This window comes from Triturus cristatus, chromosome 5_1, assembly GCF_964204655.1.
Source record: "Triturus cristatus chromosome 5_1, aTriCri1.1, whole genome shotgun sequence".
Lineage (NCBI taxonomy): Eukaryota > Metazoa > Chordata > Amphibia > Caudata > Salamandridae > Triturus > Triturus cristatus.
The window spans coordinates 405,596,462-405,620,532 of NC_140587.1; the positions used below are offsets into that span (position 1 = coordinate 405,596,462).

The following is a 24,071-nucleotide window of genomic DNA, read 5'->3' on the forward strand; positions in this document are numbered from 1 at the left end:
CTTTCGTCTATCTCTGCCTTTCTGAAACTTCCAGATCAGCCCTCTTTGTTCAAATCTCCCATTGTTAATAAGTTTCTTAAGGGCCTTACTTGTTTCCTGTGTCTCCTCTCATGATGTCTCAATGGGATTTAAATTTGGTTTGACTTTTCTTGTGTGCTCCCTTCGAGCGTCTTCATAATCGTAGAGTTATCGAGCTCCAGGCTCTGTCTTCCAAGCCTCTCTGTCTATCCATCCAGATAAAGTGGTGCTTCGAAACAAAACTTTGTTCCTCCCTAAAGTTGTCATGCCCTTTCATGTGGACCCATCATTACTCTGTCCACCTTTTACCCACCCCAGCATCCCTCCAAGAAAGAGGAGAGACTCCACCGCCTGGCCCCAAACGTGCGTTATCTTTTTATCTTTATCGTAACAAGGGTTCGAGGCATGTGGGCTGCTGAATTCATATCTGTGCATAGATCGCCGCCTAGTGTTGGGTCCGGATGATTGCACATTGTTGTCCTGGAAGAGTCTTCGAAGTATCACGAGATAGGTGGCTTCTCCCCTGGACTACAGTGCGCATGGGCATCCCCTCCATCCTTAGATTGTTTTTTTCCGCCATTGGGTTCGGATGTCCTAATCTTAGCTCTTTGAGTATTTAGGCCTTTTCATTCGTCGGTATTGTTTTCGTTCGGCGCCAAGTATATTTGTCGACGGCGTTCTCGAGTACATCATCAAGGATGGAACCAAAGACCTCGAATATCCCCTTTAAGCGTTGCCCTCTTTGCAACGCTAAGTATGCTCGTTTCGACGTGCACCCGGTGTGCAACAAGTGCCTCTCTCCAAACCACGACGAAGCCACCTGTATGGCGTGTTCCAGGTTTCGATCGAAGAAGACCCTTCGCATTCGTCGAGCAGCTCGGCTCGAGGCGCAGAAAGCGACGCCGAACCCGGACAACATCTTCGGGACGGAAGATGAGGAGGTCGTGGACCTTGAAGTTCGGGGGGAGCTCTCGGATCCGGATTCGGAGCGAGAATCCGACTATGATGCCGAAGACGAGCGTATGCTAGACGAACAGGAAGATGGTGTCGTCGAAGAGGTAGGAGACGACGAGGAGGCCCTTGGGGCCGAGGAAGATGGCTCAGAAGATGAGCTAGGCCCACATGTCGGTACAGGACCTAACGAGACACTCGATAAGGCTCAGGTCGAGGGATCGCCACAAGGCCTTACCCAAGATCATTCCTCTCGTTCTACAGCCCCGCATAAAGGCCCGGCTACGAACTACCCTAAAGAGCCGTCCGTATCGAAAGCGCCATCATTCGATCTAAAGAAATCGAAACTGAAGGCACAAGCACCTACCTCGAAACCGAAAGTGAAAGAGTCTCACATTGGCAACAAGGCCTCGAAGCACTCGGAGCCGAACAAATAAAAGAAGGCCGTCGACGCACGGAGACTTCATGGGGACGTCGAGCCGAAGGCGGCGCCACCAACCAAGGTCAAGGTTGCCGACCCGAAAAAATCGGCGCCGAGGATCGTCGACACGAAACTTCAGAGCGCCTCGTGACGGCCGACCCATCCCGATCCTCGTGTCGAGGACACGCCGTCTGGTTCGGGGTTAGATACCACATCCAGAAAGGTATTGACGGAACATGTCGACTCGACAACACCGTCTCCCTTCCTAAAGAAAAAGGTGTTGAAGTCGTTACTCCGCATCCACGACACGACTTCCACGCAAGGCGCGAAAGCACCCTCGCAGCCGAAGACGGTCAGCACAGTTCACATCGTGTCGACGCACATAAAATTCGGACTTCCACCGGCGGTACGACCGAAGATGTTCGACGCGAAGAAGGGTCTCGAGCCGCAAAAAAAGGTCGACCCGAAGAAACCTGTCGAAGCACCAACAGGGATGCCAATGGGACAAAGAGCTGTCGAAGTACCTCAGGAAGATGAGGAGCCAAGGCAGTTTATCGACGCGGAGACTGGTAGACTGTCAATATATAAAAGAAAGATACTGCCAGAGAAATCAATGGAGCCATACAAAATTCCATTGAAGAAGAAGAGGACAACGTCTCCAGTTCTAGTGGAACATGTTCACTATTATGACCAGGAGCCTCAGTCATTCTCACCCACACACTTTGATGAGGATGCAGGGGATGCTGGTGATGTTGAGGACACTTATCCTGTGGACACTGACCCTGAAGATCAAAACCAACCTTGGGTGGACAATATTGGTCAAGGGGACCCACATACTGCTCCAGACACGCAGGCATATGTGGTAAAATCATCTCCTACTGAGGATACTGCTGCTTTCAATGCCTTGATTGAGAGAGCAGCAAAAAATCATGATGTAAAGCTCCACACTGATCCTATTGAGGATGATTTTCTGATGGATACCTTCTCTACCTCAGAAAGATCTGTTAAGACTCTGCCCATGCTGAAGGGGGTCCTAAAACCGGCTAATGACATTTTTAAGGAGACCACAAGGGAGAGAGTACTAAACCCTAGGATTGACAAAAAATATAGGCCAGCTCCTGTGGACCCTACCTACATAAGAGGCCAGTTGCCTTTGGACTCGGTGGTGTCCAATGCTCGGAAGAGAGCCAATTCACAGACAACGGGTGATGCTCCTCCCCCTGACAAGGAGTCTAAGGTCTTGGAAACTTCAGGGAAAAGAGTTGCTGCACAGGCAGCTAACATCTGGAGAATTGCCAACACTCAGGCACTTCTGGCTCGATACGACAGGGCACATTATGATACCCTAGAGACACTGCTACAGCACCTCCCAGATCAGTTTAAGGAAGGAGCAGAGTCCCTTATTACAGAAGGGAAGCTCATAAGCAACGCTTCCATTAAGTGCGCACTTGACGTAGCAGACACTGCAGCTAGGGCTATTAACACCAGCGTCATGTTAAGAAGGCATGCTTGGTTGAGAATCTCAGGATTCAAACCAGAGATACAAACAACAATACTCAATCAACCTGTCAACCCTGACTCCCTTTTTGGCCCCGAAGTTGACACCACCCTAGAAAAGATCAAAAAAGATACAGAGACTGCTAAGTCTATGGGGGCTCTGCAATCACAGCATTTTAGGAGTGGGTCCTTTCGTCGCTCTACCAGCAGAGGACCATCTAGAGGCCAGAACTCCCAACAGTCGCATTACACTAAACAAGGTACACAGACCACCTATAATAAGAATAACAGAAGTGGATACCGTGGAAACAACGTCAAGGGCAGAGACCGAGGAAACAATAGCTCCAGGTCCTCCGCCACCACCAAACAGTGACGCCTTGTCACTGCCCCCCGACCACGTAACACCTGTCGGGGGGAGACTCCAAGAGTACCTGCCGGTCTGGAAGTCCATCACTACAGACAGGTGGGTGAGAGACATTGTCCAGTACGGTTATTGTCTGGAGCTCACATCCACTCCACCAAACATACCACCAAGACACCGTCCTATGTCCGCAGAGCACTTGCACTTATTACACCAGGAAGTTCTCAGTATGCTCCAAAAAGGAGCCATAGAACTCATGCCCGCAGAAGCACAGGGATCAGGAGTGTACTCACTGTATTTTCTGATCCCCAAAAAGGACGGATCTCTCAGACCCATACTGGATTTAAGACCTCTAAACCGTTACATTCTTTCAGAGCATTTTCACATGCTCACCTTGCAACAGGTGCTGCTGTTACTCAAGCAGGGAGACTTTGCTTTCTCGCAACACTAGATCTCAAAGATGCGTATTTCCATATACCCATGCACCCATCACACAGAAAATATCTCAGGTTCACTGTTCTCAATCCACATTACCAGTTCAAAGTCCTCCCTTTCGGAGTAACAAAGGCACCCAGAGTGTTCACCAAGTGCCAGGCAACAGTGGCGGCGCACTTAAGGAGACAGCACATACATGTCTATCCTTATCTGGACGACTGGCTTATCCAGGGAAAGTCGGCCCAGCAGTGTGCCAACCACATAACCCTCACCATTCACCTTCTTCACAGCCTTGGATTCTCCCTGAATTATCCAAAGTCCCACCTTCAACCCACCTACGTACAGCAGTACCTAGGCGCGACCATAGACACTCTGGCAGCCAAGGTACAACCCAATTCAGTGAGGATCAGCAGCATGCAGTTGCTCATAAAAAAGTTCAAACCTCAGCACTCACTACCGGCACGAGTGTTTATGCAGTTGATAGGCATGATGGCCTCCTGCATCTTCATAGTCCCGCACGCGAGGTTACATATGCGCCCGCTTCAGGAGTGCTTGGCACGTCAGTGGAATCAGGCTCACGGACAATTGAAGGACCTAGTGTTGGTGAGCGGTCGGGCATACAACTCTTTGCATTGGTGGAATCCACAAAACCTTTGCAAGGGCCGACCGTTCCGAGAACCTGTCCCACAAATCATACTGACGGCGGATGCGTCTCTCCAGGGATGGGGAGCTCATGTACTCAATTACACAGTGCAGGGACTATGGACGACACAGCAAAGGAGGATGCACATCAACCTTCTGGAACTCATGGCAATCTTCCTGGCAATGAAGGCGTTCAAAGTACACTTGTGCAACAAAGTCGTGTTGATCCGGACGGACAACATGACCGCTATGTACTACATACAAAAGCAGGGAGGGACGCACTCCCCACAGTTGTCTCATCTGGCTCAGAGCATGTGGAAGTGGGCCATTCAGAGGAACATCTTCCTCATGGCGGAACACCTCCCGGGCAAGGACAACCAGATGGCGGATCTGCTCAGCAGACACAGCCACCAAATACACGAGTGGGAGATACATCCGTCAGTACTCCAACCGTACTTCCAACGGTGGGGTCATCCAGAGATAGACCTATTCGCCACAAGGGAAAACACAAAATGCCAAAACTTTGCCGCCAGGTTCCCACATCCACAGTCGCAGGGCAATGCGATATGGATGAACTGGTCAGGCAGATTTGCGTACGCTTTTCCCCCAGCACCATTAATACCGCTGGTGGCACGCAAGCTGAGGCAACACTCCATGACGCTCATCCTGGTTGCTCCAACGTGGGCACGCCAACCATGGTACACCACGTTTCTGGAACTCTCCGTGGTACCGCATCAACGACTACGGCTTACACCCACGCTTTTAACGCAGAGCCATGGCGAGATTCAGCACCCAGATCCGCAACAGCTGAACCTGGCGATCTGGCTCCTGAAATCTTAGAATTTGGCTACCTCAACTTGCCTCTGGAATGTATGAATATCATCAAGGAGGCACGGAGACCCACTACCAGAGCCTGCTACGCGGCTAAGTGGAAAAGATTTGTCATTTATTGTAAAAATAATGACATCAATCCGCTGGATGCATCAACGCAAAACATTATCTGTTATCTATTACACTTATACCGATGCAATATAGCATACAATTCCATCCGTATACATTTAACCGCACTGGCTGCTTACCGTCAGAACAGGCAGCACCTCTTACTGTTCAAAGTGCTTGCCATCAGAGCTTTCTTGGAGGGACTCAAACGTGTGATTCCTCCAAGACACCCTCCTTCACCAGTCTGGAACCTAAATGTGGTCCTCACCAGACTGATGGGACCACCTTTTGAACCTCTACACTCTTGTGAGATTCAATTTCTAACATGGAAAGTAGCTTTCCTAGTTGCCATTACTTCCCTAAGACGAGTTAGTGAACTTCAGGCACTAACCATTCAAGAGCCATTTATACAGGTTCATGCCAACAGGGTCGTACTACGCACCAACCCTACTTTCATGCCCAAGGTAATCTCGCAGTTCCATATGAACCAATCCATAGAACTACCGGTGTTTTATCCTAATCCTGAAAATGTAGCGGAGAGAATGCTCCACACACTTTATATCAAAAGAGCACTCCTGTACTATATTGACAGAACACAAAATTTCAGGAAAACAAAACAACTGTTTGTTGCCTTTTCTCCACAGCACAAAGGCAACCCCATTTCCAAAGCAGGAATAGCTAGGTGGATCGTTAAGTATATACAGATTTGCTATGAAAAAGCTAAGCGCACACTAACAATTCCTCCAAGAGCCCACTCCACACGGAAGTTAGGGGCCTCCATGGTTTTCCTGGGAAATATTCCTTTAGAGGAGATATGTAGAGCAGCCACATGGTCCACTATACATACATTTACCAAGCACTACTGTGTAGATGTACACTCAAGACAGCAGGCAGCTGTAGGACAGGCTGTTCTCAAAACTCTTTTTCAGACTGCTGCAGCTGGCACGGGAAGCCGCCGCTAAATGGAGGGACTGCTATATAATCTATGCACAGATATGAATTCAGCAGCCCACATGCCTCGAACCGAATATGCTACTTACCAGTATGCATCTGTTCTTGGCATGTAGGGCTGCTGACATTCATATCACCCACCCTCCTTCCCGGCGCCTGTAGCAGCTGCAGCATTCAGTAATTACTAGTTAGCATGGTCATCATTCACTGTATTACACTCCATCTATGCCACAATGGCGAAAAACAATCTAAGGATGGAGGGGATGCCCATGCGCACTGTAGTCCAGAGGAGGAGCCACCTATCTCGTGATACTTCGAAGACTCTTCCAGGACAACAATGTGCAATCATCCGGACCCAACACGAGGCGGCGATCTATGCACAGATATGAATGTCAGCAGCCCTACATGCCAAGAACAGATGCATACTGGTAAGTAGCATATTCGACTTCCGAGTTGACGATCAACACGTTTGCCAGACACTACTGCCTGGGCAGCCAAGTCCGGAGGGACAGGTACTTTGCCTGTTTGATCCTTCAGGACTTCCTCATGTAATCTAGGATTCACAAACCCTCCTCCGGGGTTGGTATTGCTGGGGTATCTATTTTAAGGTAAGGAATCTACAACTGGAAGTCTATATCAGATGAACAAGTTACTTACCTTCAGTAACGATGTATCTGGTTGACCTATATTCTAGTTGTAGATTCCTTACCGCCCCACCCATCCTCCCCATTCTGCGAACTTCTAGGGATAGGGACTCCCCTAAAGGGCCCTAGTTTTGACACACCACTGGTTAGTGTCTTTCATGGCTCTGAGCTGCTGCAGTGGAAAGTCGTGTTAAGAACGGACATCGGTGCGTCAGTGCGGCGTCTATGTAAGTCCTGCCATGTCATTCACAAGTTTACAATGACGGATGCGGAGCTGACAGGGGTACTGATAAAAAACTCTCCGGATCCAAACTGACGCCTGGGGGAAATTCTAAGGTAAGGAATCTACATCTGGAATATGTCCCTACCAGATACATAGTTACTGAAGCTAAATAACGGGTCTTTCTTTCACTATAGGGAATAGTCAATATACTGAAATAGCCAGATTTGAGGATAAAATGAAAACACCATGGCATAAAGTTTCTGCAACCATGTTTTACAATGTATTCTTTATCACATTTTGACCATTGTCATGCTGTACTGAATATATACATGGAAAATTAAGACTTTGTATATTTGTTTTTACATCCTGTGTCTAGAGCTGTTTCGTGCATTTGTGATTCTACAAATGGTATTGGTTTTTGGAGAATTTATTATGAAAGATCTTAATTTCCAAACAGTTGACTTGTACACATTTCATTTACTTTTTTCTTAGGTTGAGCTTATCACAAATGGTGTAAATGTGCCAGTCACCCCTCAAAACGTGTATGAGTATGTTCGGAAGTATGCTGAGCATCGAATGTTAGTTGTTGCAGAGCAGCCTCTACATGTAAGTATTAAGTGGTCATCGGCTTGTGCCTTCCACTTTCTGATAAAAATGAAATGTGAATTTATGTAGAGCTGTTTGCTTAATATATTTCACAAATTTTCATCACTCTTGGAATTCATATTATCCTTCCATGATAGAATAAGTGTGTATCTAAAGAATCCACTCAAGTGACTGTTTTTGTTATATAATTTTAGACACCAAGATCATCGGAAGCAGGTAAGTACTTTCGGAAATATGTTTTTTTTACAGTAAAACAGTAAAATGCTTAAATAATTGTTTTCGAGACATGAGCCTTGAACGTGGTAATGATATCCTAAGGGAGAAACATACACTGCATACATATACTTGCTAGCGTTTCTTGTTGGTCCCTTTAGAACTTAAGGTGCTTAGGGGCCAAGGTCCAAGGAACCACCAGTAAAACCACCGGTTTTACTTGCCCTGGTGAGTTTGGGTGCAAAGGTGCTGATCGCATTGCTAGCCTCAAGCGCTACGTGTTAGTTATTGTAGGGTACCTGTAAAACTTGGCTTGAAAGTGGGGACTTAGGGACAAGTCCAGCAGAACCCAAAGTGAAGTTCAGCTCTTGAGGGTCTCTGGGGCAAAGAGACACTGTTGGTTTACTTGAACTTGGGCTGTGGTGCTCGTGTGCAGAGGGTTTTGTCCAGTGAGTCGCTTGCATTGGAGGCTCTCACTTTACTTGGGTGCCCTGGAGAGGGGGAAAAACTGGACAGCAGGGCCATTCAGTGTAGCCTACTTTGATCCTGAAATCCCTTGTCAGGTCAGCTTTGGTGTCCGGGCTGGACATTCTTAATTATTTATTTTATTTATTTATTTATTTAACTCATTTGTATGGCGCGGCGAATCATCCACAGAGGGATCTCTCGGCGCCTGAGAGAGGGACACTAAATAGGCAGTAGAGTCTAAAACAGCCAGGTTTTGAGTAGCTTCTTGAACCGTGCAAAATAAAAGCAAGCCCGGCTCTCCTCTGGAAGCCTATTCCAATGCTGAAGGGCAAGATAAGAAAAAGCCCGTCCTCTTAGCTTGACCTTTCTAATCCTCTTTGTACAGAGTAGAGAGCGATTGCTGGATCTTAACTGCAGTGTTGGTCGGTACCATTCAAGTTTTTTTTCCGAGTAGGCAGGTCCATTCCCCTGTACGGACTTAAAGACTGTACATAATTTAAAGATGGCCCGCTTCCTAATGGGGAGCCAGTGCAATTGGTGTAGGAGAGGCGCAGATGGCGTACATGCTGGCTTATTCAGGGCTAGGCGGGCTGCCGTGTTTTGGACCACCTGCAGTTATGATGCCAGGTCTTCCCTTATTCCCACAAGCAAAGAGTTGCCATAGTCTAGTCGACTGATCAAAAGCGACTGAATCACAGACTTCCTGGCCACTAGAGGGATCCACGGGAATATCTTACTAAGCATCCTCATTGTTCCAAAGCAGGCGCCCGAGAGTGATTTAACATGTTCTTCCATCGTCAGTTTGTCGATTCTGATGCCTAGATCCTACGCCCACTTTTTTGGGGAAGGCGGCACTCCCAGTTCTGAAGGCCACCAGTCAGAGGTCCACAGCTTCTCTGCTGTCCCAAAGAGCAATATCTCTGTTTTAGTGGAGTTCAGCTGAAGGAATTTCTTCCTCATCCAGCTTGCTATGGTAGACATGCAATTTATGAACTTTTGCTTTGTTGTTGTGACATCCTCCTCTATAGGAACTATCAGCTGTGTGTCATCTGCGTAAGATATTGTTTCATACAAGTCTTGGTTGCAGCAAATGCTCTAGTACCCTGGGTATTGGTACTCTGCTGGAGGGTCTATTGTCTTGAAACTCGCTGCAGAGACAAGGCTGACCTCCTAGAACCATGGTGTGTTCCTGGCGAGATGCTCGTTTGGTGGACCTGATGGGCAGCAAAACTGAGAACTTTTCAGGAAAGTGCAGTTGGTGCCTGCAGATGCAGGGGGTGCCTAGTCCACGCCAAGGGAGATGTTGCTTAGTTGTGTAAGTGCTGGATAGTCCTCCGAGGCTTTGGGGAGGGTGTTCAACTTATGCACAGGTCTGTCTTCGTGATTGTAGAGGTGCAAGCAGCCAACTAGTGGTGCTAGTTTAGGTGCAGGACCTCTGTTCTCACGTCTTCGGCTCTTCTTTTTCATCCTGCTCCCAGATAGACAGATCTGCATTCCTGGTGTCTGGGGATCACCTAATACTGATTTAGGGCGTGTAGGGTAGTAGCCAATGAGCTACTTACCCTTGGGGTGACTGCAACCCTATATGACCACTTCCTATGGAGAGGCGGCATAATCGTGACCCAGAGTGCCTAATTTCATAACATTCTAAATAGTGAAACCCTTTCTTGGCTGTCCACTTCAGTGGCCCATCTTAGGAGTGTGCCTATTCTGAAACTACAACACACCTACTGACTATCCAATTTACCACCTGCTCTGGTGCCAAAAGGGCCCCAGTGCAGGGGGATAGGTTCCCCAGGTCAGGGGGGGTGGAGTCTCTAGCCTTGACGTGCTCATTCACTAGCCATCCTGCTGGAATAGGGTGATCCCCTTCTGCAGGAGCAGGCATTGTTTCTGACCTCTAAGAGCATGGGCACTCACCTACAGGGGGTAAGAAACTAGTCTGTGGTCGCAGGCTGGGTAATACCAGTTAGTAAGCGCACTAGAGGACTAGTAGGATTTCAGGGGTGCATGTCATAATAATTCTAATGCTGGCATTAGTACTAGATTTATTAAGAGAGTGTGTTTGATACCAAACACCATTAGTTTAAATGAAGCCATCATGTAGCTGGGTACATTGTAATGACCAGTGCCCAGTACATGTCCTTCAGATGGCTGCCTGATCACTTGCAATATCTAGCAATGGGACTAGGTATCACAGGGGCCTATCTGTTCATGCAGATGTGCCTTCATATATAATATAATACATCCTGCCTTAGGGCTGTAAGGCCTTGTGTAGAGGTGACTTACATACTATATATGCAGTGTACCTCGGCATGGCACACAGTGAGTGTGCCTGTGAGAAAGTGGCTCTGTATATACTGTTCCTTAATAGGTACAGGGTGTACAGAGTCCACAGTCCCCCAGGGTTTGACAGAGGTTAAAGGTAGATATAACCTTACTCTCTAAAGTGGTAGCTTGGTCGAGCAGTAAGGCAGTATCAGAGGACAGTGTAAAGCATTTGTTGTACACACTCAGCCAGCAAATGATTTCACACACTCAATAACTGAACTCTAGGCCAATGGTTTATATATAAAAAATATATGCTTGTTTTATTTTAGAACCAACACTTGGATTTAAAATATACTTTCTCAGCATGAGATGTTTCATATAAATACTTTTGCAATATGCAATTGACTTTTGTAAACAGTTACAAGTGGTTGCAATAGGCAACTCTATTTTAAACACAACAATGCATTGAGCTCAATGGAAGTTTCAAGTTATTTGCAACAGATTACTTTTTGGATTACTTTTGGAATTCCAGGACTGGATCCTAGATTCAGTCCTGGGTCAGTACTCAGAATCAAGTGATGAAAGTCGACTTAATTACTGTAATGATTTTTAAACAATATATCTGACAGAAACACGTTAGTTAGATTCCTCACCTTAGAATATCCCCAAGCGTCAGACTGGATCCGGAAGATTTTTGTAGCAATACCCCTTGCTCGTCGCTAGGTGTCGTCTGCGGCTCCGCGTCCGTCGTTGGCGTCGTGCGCCGGAATGACGTCGTCGGAGTACTTAGACGCCGCCCTCACGCGCTGACGTCAGTTCTTCTTTTTTCCGCGCCAGTAAGCGCAGATCCGGGAGAGCTACCCCTTTAGTCACTTTTTGACTAACTTTTTCGACTCTTTTTGGTCACTTCTCGACTCTGGTGCCGGTAGGATGCCTGGTTTCAAGGCCTGTGACGACTGTCACCGACTGATGTCGGTGACCGATCATCACCGCCAGTGCCGGTACTGCTTGGGCCTCGACCACGACGCGGAGTCGTGCTCCGATTGTATGGCCCTGACCTCGAAAGCTATGCGGGAGCGGTCCCGCAAGCTTCTCGAGCTTCGCCACTCGGCTCCGCGCCCCTCTCGATCCCGGTCCAGGAGGAGGTCCAAGGATCGGTCGCGGAGCCGCACTCGACATCGTCGCTCGTCTGGCTCGAAGTCTTCGGGTAAGTCGAAGCACTCCAAGAAGTCCAAGAGGCGACACCGCTCTTGGGACTCCCCTCGCCGGTCGCGCGACTCGGCCGAGGGTCCGGGTGGTTCCACCCCCGCGGCTCCGCGGGAGCCGCAGGCGCCGCGCAAGTCCCCATACCCGCCGGTCCCTGGGACTGACGCGATGCCGGCGGAGGTCAGTGTCTTCCTCTCGGCCATGAGGAGCCTGGCCCCGCCGTCGACGCCCGCTGGCGCGCCTTCGGGCCCCACGGACTCGACTGGGCGACCTTGCGTGCCGGCGGCCCCGGCGCCGTTGGAGGCTCCGGCCCCGACGCCGCAGGTCCCCGAGCCTGGGCCCCCGTCGACGCCGGTCGACCTCGTTACGCCTCCTCCACCGCCGACACCGGTACCACCCCCGACGCCGACTCCGGTCGATCCCCGGTTCAGCCCCTGTCCGGTCCCGACGCCGATGCGACGCCGCATCCGACGCCGCTAGAGACACATATTGTCTATAGACCGGCTCCGATCATTCCTCCTGTTTACCAGGAATCGGATGACGGGGGCGAATGGGAGGGGTCTGAGGACCCTATGGCCCTTCAGGGGCAACTTTCTCAGGACTGGGCAGATGAACTGGGGGAGGCCAGTGGATTGGATACCTCACCGGACACTGGATTCATCTCTCCTCCGACTGTGGCTTCGGAGGAGGGTGCAGCTTTTTCTGTGGTGCTGCGCAAGGCGGCCGCAGCCCTTGGGCTTGAGCTGCCTGCCGTGGCTGTGAGTACTAACATCCTCACTGAGGTGCTTCAGTCTGCTGCATGCTCCACTGAGCCTCTGCTGCAATTCAATGAGGCCCTCACTGACGTTCTGCAGGGCACCTGGTCCAAGCCCTCCACAGTCCCTCCTGTGGATAGGAACGTTGCCAGGCACCACCGCCCTGCTCCGGGCGACCCCAGTTTTCTGTCCCAACACCCCACCCCCGAGAGTCTGGTTATCCTGGCCTCTACCTCCCAATCCTCCTTCCCGTCCGCTCCTCCGGACCGGAATTCGAAGAGACTGGAACAGTTCGGCAAGAAGCTGTTCTCCTCGCTCAGTTTGGGCCTGCAGTCTTTGAACACCGCCTGTCTCTTGGACCGTTATTCCCACTCTCTGTGGGATACGGTGGAGGACGTGCTGCCACTGTGCCCGGAGGAGGCCCGGGCGCGGCATTCCTCGGCTCTGGCCGATGGGAGAGATGCAGCTCGCCATGCAATCCGATGTGGACTCGACACTACGGACTCGCTGGGTAGGGCGATTTCTACCACGGTGGCGCTTCGACGTCACACCTGGCTGCGGTCCACGTCCTTTTCAGGGGATGTCCAGAGCACACTCATGGACATGCCTTTTGATGGCGCTCGCCTTTTTGGTGAGAAAGCGGACAGTGCGCTGGCTCGCTTCAAGGACTCCCGGGCTACGGCCACGTCCTTGGGCCTCTCGGCCCCGTGGCCACAAACTTCCGCTTTTCGCTCCTTTCGTGGCCAAGGAAGGGGCACCTCCTCACGTCCGCCTAGCCACCGGCCGCAGAACCAGCCTGCACGCGGTCGCGGACGTGGTTTCTGCCGAGGCGGTACTGGAGGACGACGCGGTCAGTCCACATCCACCCCGGCAGCATCCGCCTCAAAGCCTTCCTAGTCCGAGCTTTCAGGCCCATTCCTCGCCAGTGGGAGGCCGGGTTCGCCATCACCTGCTCCACTGGCATACCATTACTTCGGACAGGTGGGTGCTGCAAATCGTCCGAAGGGGCAACTCCCTCCCCTTCGAGACGACCCCTCCAGCCATGCCACCGCAGCACCACCATATCTCGGAGGATCATTTGAATCTTCTGCAAGAGGAAGTTTCGGCCCTCTTGGCCAAGGAGGCCGTCGAGCGCGTTCCGAGCCCAGAAGTAGGTCGTGGTTGTTATTCCCACTACTTTCTGGTTCCCAAGAAGGGCAAAGGAGGCCTACGCCCCATCTTGGACTTCAGGTACGTCAATGCCTTCCTCCGGAAGGAACGGTTCAAAATGTTGACTTTGGCTCAGGTTCTAGCTGCCCTAGAACCTGGAGACTGGATGGTAGCGTTGGACTTGCAGGATGCATATTTCCATATCCCCGTCCTGCCGGCCCACCGGCGTTACCTGCGGTTCACGGTGGGTCAGGAGCACTTTCAGTTCACCGTGCTCCCCTTCGGCCTTACCAGTGCCCCTCGGGTGTTCACGAAAGTGATGGCGGTGGTCGCAGCTCATCTGCGCAGATCAGGGGTTCCAGTCTTCCCCTATCTCGACGACTGGTTGTTGAAGGCGGGCTCGCCCCAGACAGTCGTCTCCCACCTCCAGACTACGGCGGATCTCCTGCATTTGCTAGGGTTTTCCATCAACGTGCCGAAGTCACACCTGAGCCCTCTCAGAAGCTCCTCTTCATCGGAGCGGTTCTCGATTCGGCGCAGTTACGGGTTCATCCACCGGAACAGCGGGTCCGGGATATACAGGCCCTGATTCCCATCTTTCGGCCTCTATCCTGGGTTTCGGTCAGGCTAGTGTTGCGGCTTCTGGGGCTGATGGCCTCCTGCATCCTACTAGTGCATCCCGCCAGGCGGCGCATGCGGGCTCTGCAGTGGGACCTGAAGTTTCAGTGGGCCCAGCATCACGGCAACCTGTCCGACCAGGTCTTGATCTCGGAGGGCACTGCACAGCAGTTGCATTGGTGGCTCACGGACAGCGATTGGGTCACGGGCAAGAGCCTCTCCCTACCGGAGCATGTCGTAGTGACAGATGCGTCCCTCCTGGGATGGGGTGGCCATATGGGAGAGGCAGAGATCAGAGGCCTCTGGTCTCCGGCGGAGTCTCACCTCCACATCAACTTGTTGGAGCTGAGAGCGATCTGACTTGCACTGAAAGCCTTCCTTCCCTCTGTCCAGGGAAGTGTCGTGCAGGTGTTCACGGACAACACCACCGCCATGTGGTATTGCAACAAACAGGGCGGGGTGGGGTCGTGGACCCTTTGTCAGGAGGCTCTGCGCCTCTGGACATGGCTGGAACACCAGGGCATCACTCTGGTGGTTCAACATCTGGCGGGCTCTCTGAACGCCAGAGCAGACTAACTCAGCCGCCGGTGCATGATGGATCACTAATGGCGTCTGAACTCCGAGGTGGCGCAAGGTCGCTTTCAGCAGTGGGGAGAGCCTTGGTTAGATCTATTCGCCACCGACGAGAACGCGCAATGTCAGCAGTTCTGCGCGTTGGAATTTCCAAGGCGGCACTCGCTCGGCGGCGCTTTTCGTCGCGAGTGGAGTTGCGGTCTGTTGTACGCCTTTCCGCCTATACCACTTCTGCCCAGAGTGCTGAAGAAGATCAGGCCCGTCCGGGCCCAAGTCATCTTGGTGGCTCCAGATTGGGCACGAAGGTACTGGTATCCCGAGCTACTCAGTATGTTGACCGATCCGAGAGTTTGCGGTTTAAGGGTAAGTACTCGACTGGCAGAGTTGAGGTTCTGGGCACAGACTCAGGGGTCTCCCAGGGTCAGGTAGGTACAGTTGGTTCACCCTCAGCGACTCTAGGGCGGCCGGGTGCAGAGAGAGTTAGGTCCAATGTTATCCTATGAGGGATAGGGGGGCCTTGTTTGGTGGCTGCTGTCTGGCAAGCCACGCGGCTGTGGGAGCTGGGCTCCTGGTCACTTACTCAGGGCAAGTGGGGAAGTAGGAAAGTGTAGAGGTTGCACTGCCAGGGCCACTCGGGCGGCTGGGTGCAGAGGGCTTTTGAGCCTTCGGGCGCTCAATGGATTTCAATGGGAAATCTCCGGTTTGGAAAAAGATTGCAGGCTCGGGGACGAGGACTCTTCAGGTGCCACCACCACTTCGAGAGGAAAGTTGGGTAGTTGGAGGATAGGTAGGTACCCCAGGATTGGACACAGAGGGCCGTGGGGCGCCGGGTGCAGGGGTGCCTTTTGGTGTCGGAAAATCTTACCCTCTGTTGATCGCGGTTGGAGTGGCACACTGTTCTGAGGCTGCAGGCTTCTTCAGGATTGTCGAGGGGGGTCCTTGGGTGCCGGACTCGGGGTCACAGTCGCCGTGGGGTCGTCCTCGTGGGTTTAGTTCACTCCGGCACCGGCCAGGCTTGGCTGGTGCAGAGTGGGCTGGAATCGCGGTTCCGGGCTGCTGCCAGGGGTGAAAGGTAGGTTCTGAGTAGAGCCTCTACTCGTGGGAGTCCCAGGGGATCAGAGTTCAAAGGTAGCCAGGTCCTCCGGGGTTTCTGAGGTTGCTGGCCACAAGAGATGCCGGGTTTGGAGAAGGAGCAGGTTCGAGGTCGACAGGCCGGTAGGGCTGGGGCCAAAGCAGTTGGTGTCTCCCTCTCCTTCGCAGCTGCAGGGCAGGTCTTCTTTTCTTCTCGCTCTTCTTGTAATTTCGGAATCTGGAATCTGGGGAAGGAAGGTTCAGGGTGCCCCTAAATACTAGATTTAGGGGCGTTACAGGTAGGTGAAGGACAGGGACCAATGGGTCCCCGTCCTGGGGTGGGTACACCCCCTATCCTGCCTCTCTCCTGTGGGAGGGGGGCAGTAGCCTAGTCCTGATAGGGTAGGGCTCCCCATCTTCAAGATGGCGAGAGACCGGAGATGTGCTTCACCTCGCCTCCCCCACCTGAGGGGTGGGTTTGGCAGGCTGGCACATCCCCTGTCCTTATTTGGGGTTTCCGGCCAAAGCTTCCCGCCAGAGTGGGGGTTGCAGGGTCCTGGGGAAGCTCACAGAGGCGGCATGCCTTTAAAGCTTCCCCCTGCACCTCGCCCAGGATGTGCATTGTTGCAGGACCAGGAGAGCAGGGGCTCTCCTACCCAGGGGTCCAGCAACATGTCTGCTGGGTGGCAGCCTAGGCAGCCTCAGAGCAGACGTGGATTCGTAGGTTAGGTTTCAGGGGGCACCTCTAAGATGCCCTCTGGGGTGCTGGGTACATTAAATCCCACACTGGCATCAGTGTGGGTTTAATGTGCTGAGAAGTTTGATACCAAACTTCCCAGTCTTTAGTGTTGCCATTATGGTGCTGTGGAGCTCGTGTTTTACGAGCTCTCCGCACCATGTACTCTTAAATGGCAGCACTGCACTTACAGGGCTCAGGAATTGACCTGGGCACTGTAGGGGCACAGGGCTCCTGCGCCCACACCATTGGCATAAGGCACCCAGCTAGAGGGGTGACTGATGTGTGCCATGGCAGTGTAGGTGATGGGCATGGCACACAGGGATGTGTGCCATGTCGACTTTGTTTTTGTCTTGCACCCAAACACTCAGCCTGCAAAGGCAGTGTGTGTGTGTAAGGGTACATGGCCTCTAAGGGTGGCACAAGGTGTGCTGCAGCTCTTAGAGGTCTCCCTTGATCAGAAAGCCCTGGGTACTTAGGGTACCATTTACTAGGGCCTGACATGTGGCCAGGGTTTGCCAATTGGGGTGTGGTTTGTTTTAGGGAAGGAACATAGGCCCTGGGCACCTGATTTGCAGGAGTCCAGGGCACACTCAGTCAAAGTACATTCAGCAATTCAGCAAAAAGTGGGGGCATGCCATGCCAGAAAAATGGCACTTTCTCACACAGGTGCCCTGAACGCCAGGGCGGACGAACTCAGCCACAGATGCATGTTGGATCACGAATGGCGTCTAACCTCGGACGTGGTGCAAGGTCTCTTACTGCAGTGGGGCGAGCCTTGGTTAGATCTATTCGCCACCGAAGAGAACACGCAATGTCATCAATTCTGCGTGTTGGAATTACCAAGGCGGCAATCGCTCGGAGACGCCTTTCGTCGCGAGTGGAGTTGCGGTCTGTTGTACGCCTTTCCGCCTATACCACTTTTGCCCAGAGTGCTGAAGAAGATCAGGCGCGACCGGGCCAAAGTCATTCTTGTGGCTCCGGATTGGGCAAGAAGAGTATGGTATCCCGAGCTACTCAGTCTGGCAATCTGTCCTACAATCCGACTGCCTCTTCGGGAGGATCTTCTGTCGCAGCAGCAGGGGACGGTCCTTCACCCGAACCTGTCCAGTCTCCACCTCCATGCGTGGAGATTGAGCGGTGACAGCTGACAGCCTTTGACCTTCCTGCCGAAGTCTGTGATGTTATCTTGGCAGTCAGGCGTCCCTCCACTAAAATGGTATATGCCTGCAGGTGGAATACATTTGTGGGATGGTGCACAGCGAAGGCTCTGGATCCCCTTTCTGGCCCTCTTTCAGAAGTTCTTCTGTTCCTCCTTTCTCTGGCCCAGCAGGGCTCTGGGCTGGGCACTATTGAGGGCTATCTCTCGGCCATTTCCGCCTCTTTACGGCTCCCAGATCAGTCTTCTCTTTTCAAATCCCCGGTTGTTAGTTGTTTGTTGAAAGGTATTTCACACATGTTCCCTCCGGTCCCCTTTCTGATGCCTCAATGGGCCTTGAATCTTGTATTGACTTATCTGATGTGCGCTCCCTTTGAGCCGCTTCACAGCTGTCCTTTACGTCTTCTCACCTTAAAGACTGCTTTCCTGGTTGCTATCACCTCTGCCAAAAGAGTGAGTGAGCTCCAGGCTCTTTCTTCTAAACCTCCTTTCCTTTCTGTTCATCCAGACAAGGTGGTTTTACGGACCCGTCCTTCTTTTCTATACAAGGTTGTCACGCCTTTCCACATCGGACAGACCATCACTTTGCCCACCTTCTTTCCGCCTTCGCATCCTTCGAAGGAGGAAGAGAGGCTCCACCGTCTGGACCCAAAACGTGCGCTCGTGTTCTATCTGAAGCGCATACAACAGTTCCGGGTAGATGATCAACTCTTTGTTGGCTACGTGGGCGCCAAGAAAGGTCGGGCTGTGCACAAACGAACCATCTCTCGGTGGGTTGTTCTGTGTATTAAAGCCTGTTACTCCTTGGCTAAAAAGGAGCCCCCTGTGGGGCTGCACGCCCATTCTACTTGGGCGACGGCAGCCACTACTGCTCTGGGACGGGGAGTCCCTTTGCAGTATATCTGTCAGGCAGCTACATGGTCCTCGCTGCATACCTTTATCAATCATTATTGCCTTGACAGCCAAGTCCGGAGAGACTGCTTCTTTGGCCATTCTGTTCTCCAGGACTTTCTGGTGTGATCTTGGTTCGCAGACCCACCACCGGGGTTGGTATTGCTGGGGTATCTATTTTAAGGTAAAGAATCTAACACTAACGTGTTTCTTTCAGATGAACAAGTTACTTACCTTCGGTAACGATATATCTGTAAGAAACATTAGTTAGTGTTAGATTCCTTACCGCCCATCCTCCCCGTTCTGCGAACTGATTTCTAGGGTTAAGGTTATCCCTTTTAGGGCCCTAGTTTTATCCATCAGTGTTCAGTGTCTTGCATGGCTCTGCGTTCCTGGCGCGAAAAGTCGTGCACAGAACGGACGTCAGCGCGCATGGGTGGCGCCTAAGTAGTCTTCGTGACATCATCTCGGCGCATACGATGCCAGCGACGGACGCGGAGCCGTACAACGCCACCTACTGACATGCAGCGGTACTGCTAGGGGAAATTTCCGAATCCAGTCTGATGCCTGGGGATATTCTAAGGTAAGGAATCTAACACTAACTAATGTTTCTTACAGATATTTTGTTACCGAAGGTAAGTAGCTTGTTCGATCAGTTATCACAATGGCCAGAGTTTAAACTGGTTTAATCAAATGCGGTGATACAGTTTAATGAAGTATTCGAAAAGGAAAATCTTCCCAAGTGCTTAGTTACAGACAACGGTGTGCAATTGAGATCCTCGGAAATGAGACTATTTAGAAAAGCATGGTATTTGTCACTTACGCAAATCTGTATACTATCCACTAAGTAATGGCATTGTGGAATGGTGAATAAGGGTTTTGAGGTAAGGTTTACAGTTGGCATTGGTCAATGGGAAGAACTGTCATCAGGCTCTCAAAGACCTATTATGGAATTATAGGGTCACACATAGATCGTTGGGAGATATGTCTCCATTTGTAAAAATGAAAGGAAGGAAGGAAGGCAGTGTGTAATTTAACTTCCCCTTGGGCAAGGAGCAGGAGTGTTTTGTATAAAAAGCACGTAAGATATCAATACCTCACAGGTGTAGTGATGGGTAGAGTGCAACAAAAAGGTAGTGTGATTTAAAACTAACTCTGTAGGTACTTCAACTTCATTAATCTGTCCTACAGGTTAGTGGGTAGAACCAAAGTGAAACAAGGTTATGGATGTGTACCCTGTGGTGTGGTCAACATGTTTCTGCCCTAAATGACATCTAAGTTCCAGGCATTCATCAGGACCATGATCTTCAGTCACTCTGCTAAGAATAATGTGAGTTATGGGGGAAAATTAGCTGGGTCTGAACTGGGGTGGCAAAGTGAGCTAAAGAACGATGATGGATTCAACCCAAATCTGTGACTGGGGGTGAGTGTCTGAAAATTTCCAGCGCTCCGTCCATCATCTCCAGTTTGGGATGCCTTAGTGGGACCTTAATTTGGTACTCACTTAGCTCATGTGCACTTCCTTTGGACCCATGCACAGTTGCTCTCTTTTCATCCTCACTATCAAGTCAACATTTCTGATCCCCATAACATCAGCCAGGTGAGTGCGTGAACTCCAGGCCTTATGAGTGATTACACCTTGCACATCTTTTTTTCCCAAACAAATTAGACCTGCAGATAAAAGTGACATTCCTGCCCAAGGTAATCACACCCTTTCACATAGGGCAATTGATCACTTTGCCAGTGTTCTATGTACTGCCTCACCCTACCAAGCAGGAAGAACAGCTCCATTGCCGTGGCAATAAAACGGCGCTTAGCTTCTATGTAGACCAAACCAGAGACTACGACAGGGTGACAAACTTTACATCGGTTTCTTTGAAGCTAAGAAAGGCAAAAAGGTGCAAAAGATGACCATCTCTAAATGGATTGTGTGATGCATCAAGATCTGCTATGGGCTGTCCAAGAAATTGCCCACTGTAAATTCTGGTGCTCACTCCACCAGAAAGAAGGCTGCTACCACTGTTCTGGTGCAGTGTGTGCCAGTTCTGGATATTTTCCAGGCTGCAACCTGGGCATCTCTCCACATGTTCAGAAAGCGTTATTGTCTAGATAGCCTAATCCGGACGATGGTCACTTCATCCGATCTGTCCTGCAGAATTTTCGGGTCTGAGCCATTCCACAGGCCCACCACCAGAGTTGGGTTATATCTTTATCTATTCAAAAAGTGAGGAATTTGTGGTTAGAAATCTCGATCAGAAGAACAAGATATTTACCTTCAGTAACTCCTTTTGTTTTTGAGACTTCTAACCACAGATTACTCGACTTGTGAATTTCCTGTGGCATCAGACTGGACACAACATATTTCAACCATTCTCTTGCATGTCAACAGGTGGCATTGTGCGGCTCCGCGTAGGGTCTCCCTGCCCCAACATGTCGGGCCCCCGTATATGTGCCACCTCCGTGCGCCAAAGTTAGTTTCTTACTGATTGTAGGAAGCTGGCTTTTATGTAGTGGGCAAATGTAAGGGCATTCCATGCACAAAAGTCCAAATGACCCCTATTGGTCTACAGGGCTTTCTTTAATGATCCAAAGTACTTTATTTGTGGTAGTGTGGTTCAAAAGCTTAGGTTTATCGGAGGGGAGTCTTAAGCATTTGTTGTACACTGAGTCAGTGAATGGTACATGCACTCAAGAAGATATCCAAGACCAGTTTATAAAAATAACAGTGGTTTTATGTGATGTTAGAGAATAAGATTATCTGAATCAGTTTGTGTGCCTGCAGATGCAGACGGTTGGCATCTGAAAGAAACACGTTAGTTAGATTCCTCACCTTAGAATATCCCCAGGCGTCAGACTGGATCCGGAAGATTTTTCGTCAGCAATACCCCTTGCGCGTCGCTAGGCGTCGTCTGCGGTTCCGCGTCCGTCGTCGGCGTCGTGCGCCGGAATGACGTCGTCGGAGTACTTAGACGCCGCCCTCGCGCGCTGACGTCAGTTCTTCTTTTTTCCGCGCCAGTAAGCGCAGATCCGGGAGAGCTACCCCTTTTAGTCTTTTTTGACTAAATCTTTTTTGATCACTTTTGATCCTTGTCTGTCGACATAGGATGCCTGGGTTCAAGGCTTGCGAGGATTGCCATCGACTGATGTCGGTGACCGACCACCACCGCCGGTGCCTCTACTGTTTAGGCCCCGACCACGACGCGGAGTCGTGTTCCGATTGCCAGGCCCTGACTTCGAAGGCTCGGCGGGAGCGGTCCCGCAAGCTTCTCGAGCTTCGCCACTCGGCTCCGCGTCGTGCGCGATCCCGGTCCAGGAGGAGGTCCAAGGATCGCTCGCGGAGCCCTAGCCGACGCCACCATCGATCGTCGGGCTCCAAGTCGTCGGGTAAGTCCAAACGGCGACATCGCTCTTCGGACTCCCCTCGCCGGTCGTGCGACTCGGCCGAGGGTCCCAGTGGTTCCACCCCCGTGGTTCCACCCCCGCGGCTCCGGCGGAGCCGCAGGCGCCGCGCCCGTCCCCATACCCTCCGGTCCCTGGGACTAACGCGACGCCGGCGGAGGTCAGTGCCTTCCTCTCGGCCATGAGGGGCCTGGCCCCGCCGTCGACGCCCGCTGGCGCGCCTTCGGGCCCCGCGGGCTCGACTGGGCGACCCTGCCTGCCGGCGGCTTCGGCCCCGGCGCCGTCGACGACTCCGGTCTCGACGCCGCAGGTCCCCGCGGGGCCCATGCCTGGGCCCCCGTCGACGCCGGTTGACCTAACCACTCCTCCACCGGCGCATGAACCACCGACGCCGTCACCGGCGCTGCCGGCGCAGACGCCTACACCTCCGGTGCCGCCGTTGCTGCCGACGCCGGACGGCGTCCAACCCCAGTTTAGCCCTATTCCGGACCCGGCGCCGCACCGGCGTCGACCGACGCCGCGTCCGGCGCCGCTTGAGACCCTTCATCTCTACAGTCCGGCTCCGATCATTCCTCCTGTTTATCAGGAATCGGACGACGGGGGCGACTGGGAGGGGTTTGAGGACCCTCTGGCTGTTCAGTCGCAGCTTTCACAGGACTGGGCAGATGAACTGGGGGAGGCCAGTGGTCTTGATACATCGCCAGACACTGGATTCACTTCTCCTCCGACTGTGGCTTCGGAGGAGGGTGCAGCATTTTCTGTGGTGCTGCGCAAGGCGGCCGCAGCCCTTGGGCTCGAGCTGCCTGCCGTGGCTGTGAGGACTAACATCCTCACTGAGGTGCTTCAAACCGCAGCAAGCTCCACTGAGCCTCTGCTGCCGTTCAATGAGGCCCTCACTGACGTTCTGCAGGGCACCTGGTCCAAGCCCTCCACAGTTCCTCCTGTGGATAGGAACGTCGCCAGGCGCCACCGCCCTGCTCCGGGCGACCCCAGTTTCCTGTCCCAACACCCCACCCCCGAGAGTCTGGTTATCCAGGCCTCTACCTCCCAATCCTCCTTCCCGACCGCTCCGCCGGACCGGGATTCCAAGAGACTCGAGCAGTTTGGCAAGAAACTGTTCTCGTCCCTTAGTTTGGGCCTGCGGTCCTTAAATACCGCCTGTCTCTTGGACCGTTATTCCCATTCTCTGTGGGATACGGTGGAGGACGTGCTGCCCCTGTGTCCGGTGGAGGTCCGGACACGTCTTAACCAGGCTTTGGCCGATGGGAGGGATGCAGCGCGGCACGCCATACGATGTGGGCTTGACACCACGGACTCGCTCGGGCGATTTCCACCACGGTGGCACTCCGTCGCCACGCCTGGATGCGGTCCACGTCATTTTCCGGGGATGTCCAGAACACCCTCATGGACATACCCTTTGATGGCACTCGCCTGTTTGGTGAGAAGGCGGACAGTGCGCTGAACCGCTTTAAGGACTCCCGGGCTACGGCCAAGTCCTTGGGCCTCTCGGCTCCGCGGGCGCACACCTCCGCTTTTCGCCCCTTTCGTGGCCAAGGAAGGGGCGCCTCCTCACGTCCCAGCCACCAGCCGCAGAACCAACCTGCGCGCGGTCGCGGACGTGGTTTCCGCCGTGGCGGATCTGGAGGACGACGTGGTCAGCCCACATCCACCCCGGCAGCATCCACCTCAAAGCCTTCCTAGTCCGAGCTTTCAGGCCCATTCCACGCCAGTGGGTGGCAGAGTTCGCCATCACCTGCTCCACTGGCGGTCCATAACATCGGACAGGTGGGTGCTGCAAATCGTCCGAAGGGGCTACTCCCTCCCCTTCGAGACGACCCCTCCAGCCATGCCACCGCAGCTCCACCGTATCTCGG

At 52.2% G+C, this 24,071-nt stretch overlaps 1 protein-coding gene across 15 annotated transcripts in view; it reads left to right on the forward strand.

Moving 5' to 3' along the window:
* The window catches only part of UBR5 (ubiquitin protein ligase E3 component n-recognin 5), a 2,036,132-nt gene that overhangs the window by 1,889,776 nt on the left and 122,285 nt on the right, over positions 1-24,071 (forward strand). For all 15 annotated transcript variants that reach the window (XM_085605144.1, XM_085605147.1, XM_085605145.1 and 12 more), the window contains one exon: positions 7,575-7,688. In XM_085605144.1, the coding sequence (XP_085461270.1) occupies positions 7,575-7,688 (114 nt within the window). The remainder of the gene's footprint in view (positions 1-7,574; positions 7,689-24,071) is intronic.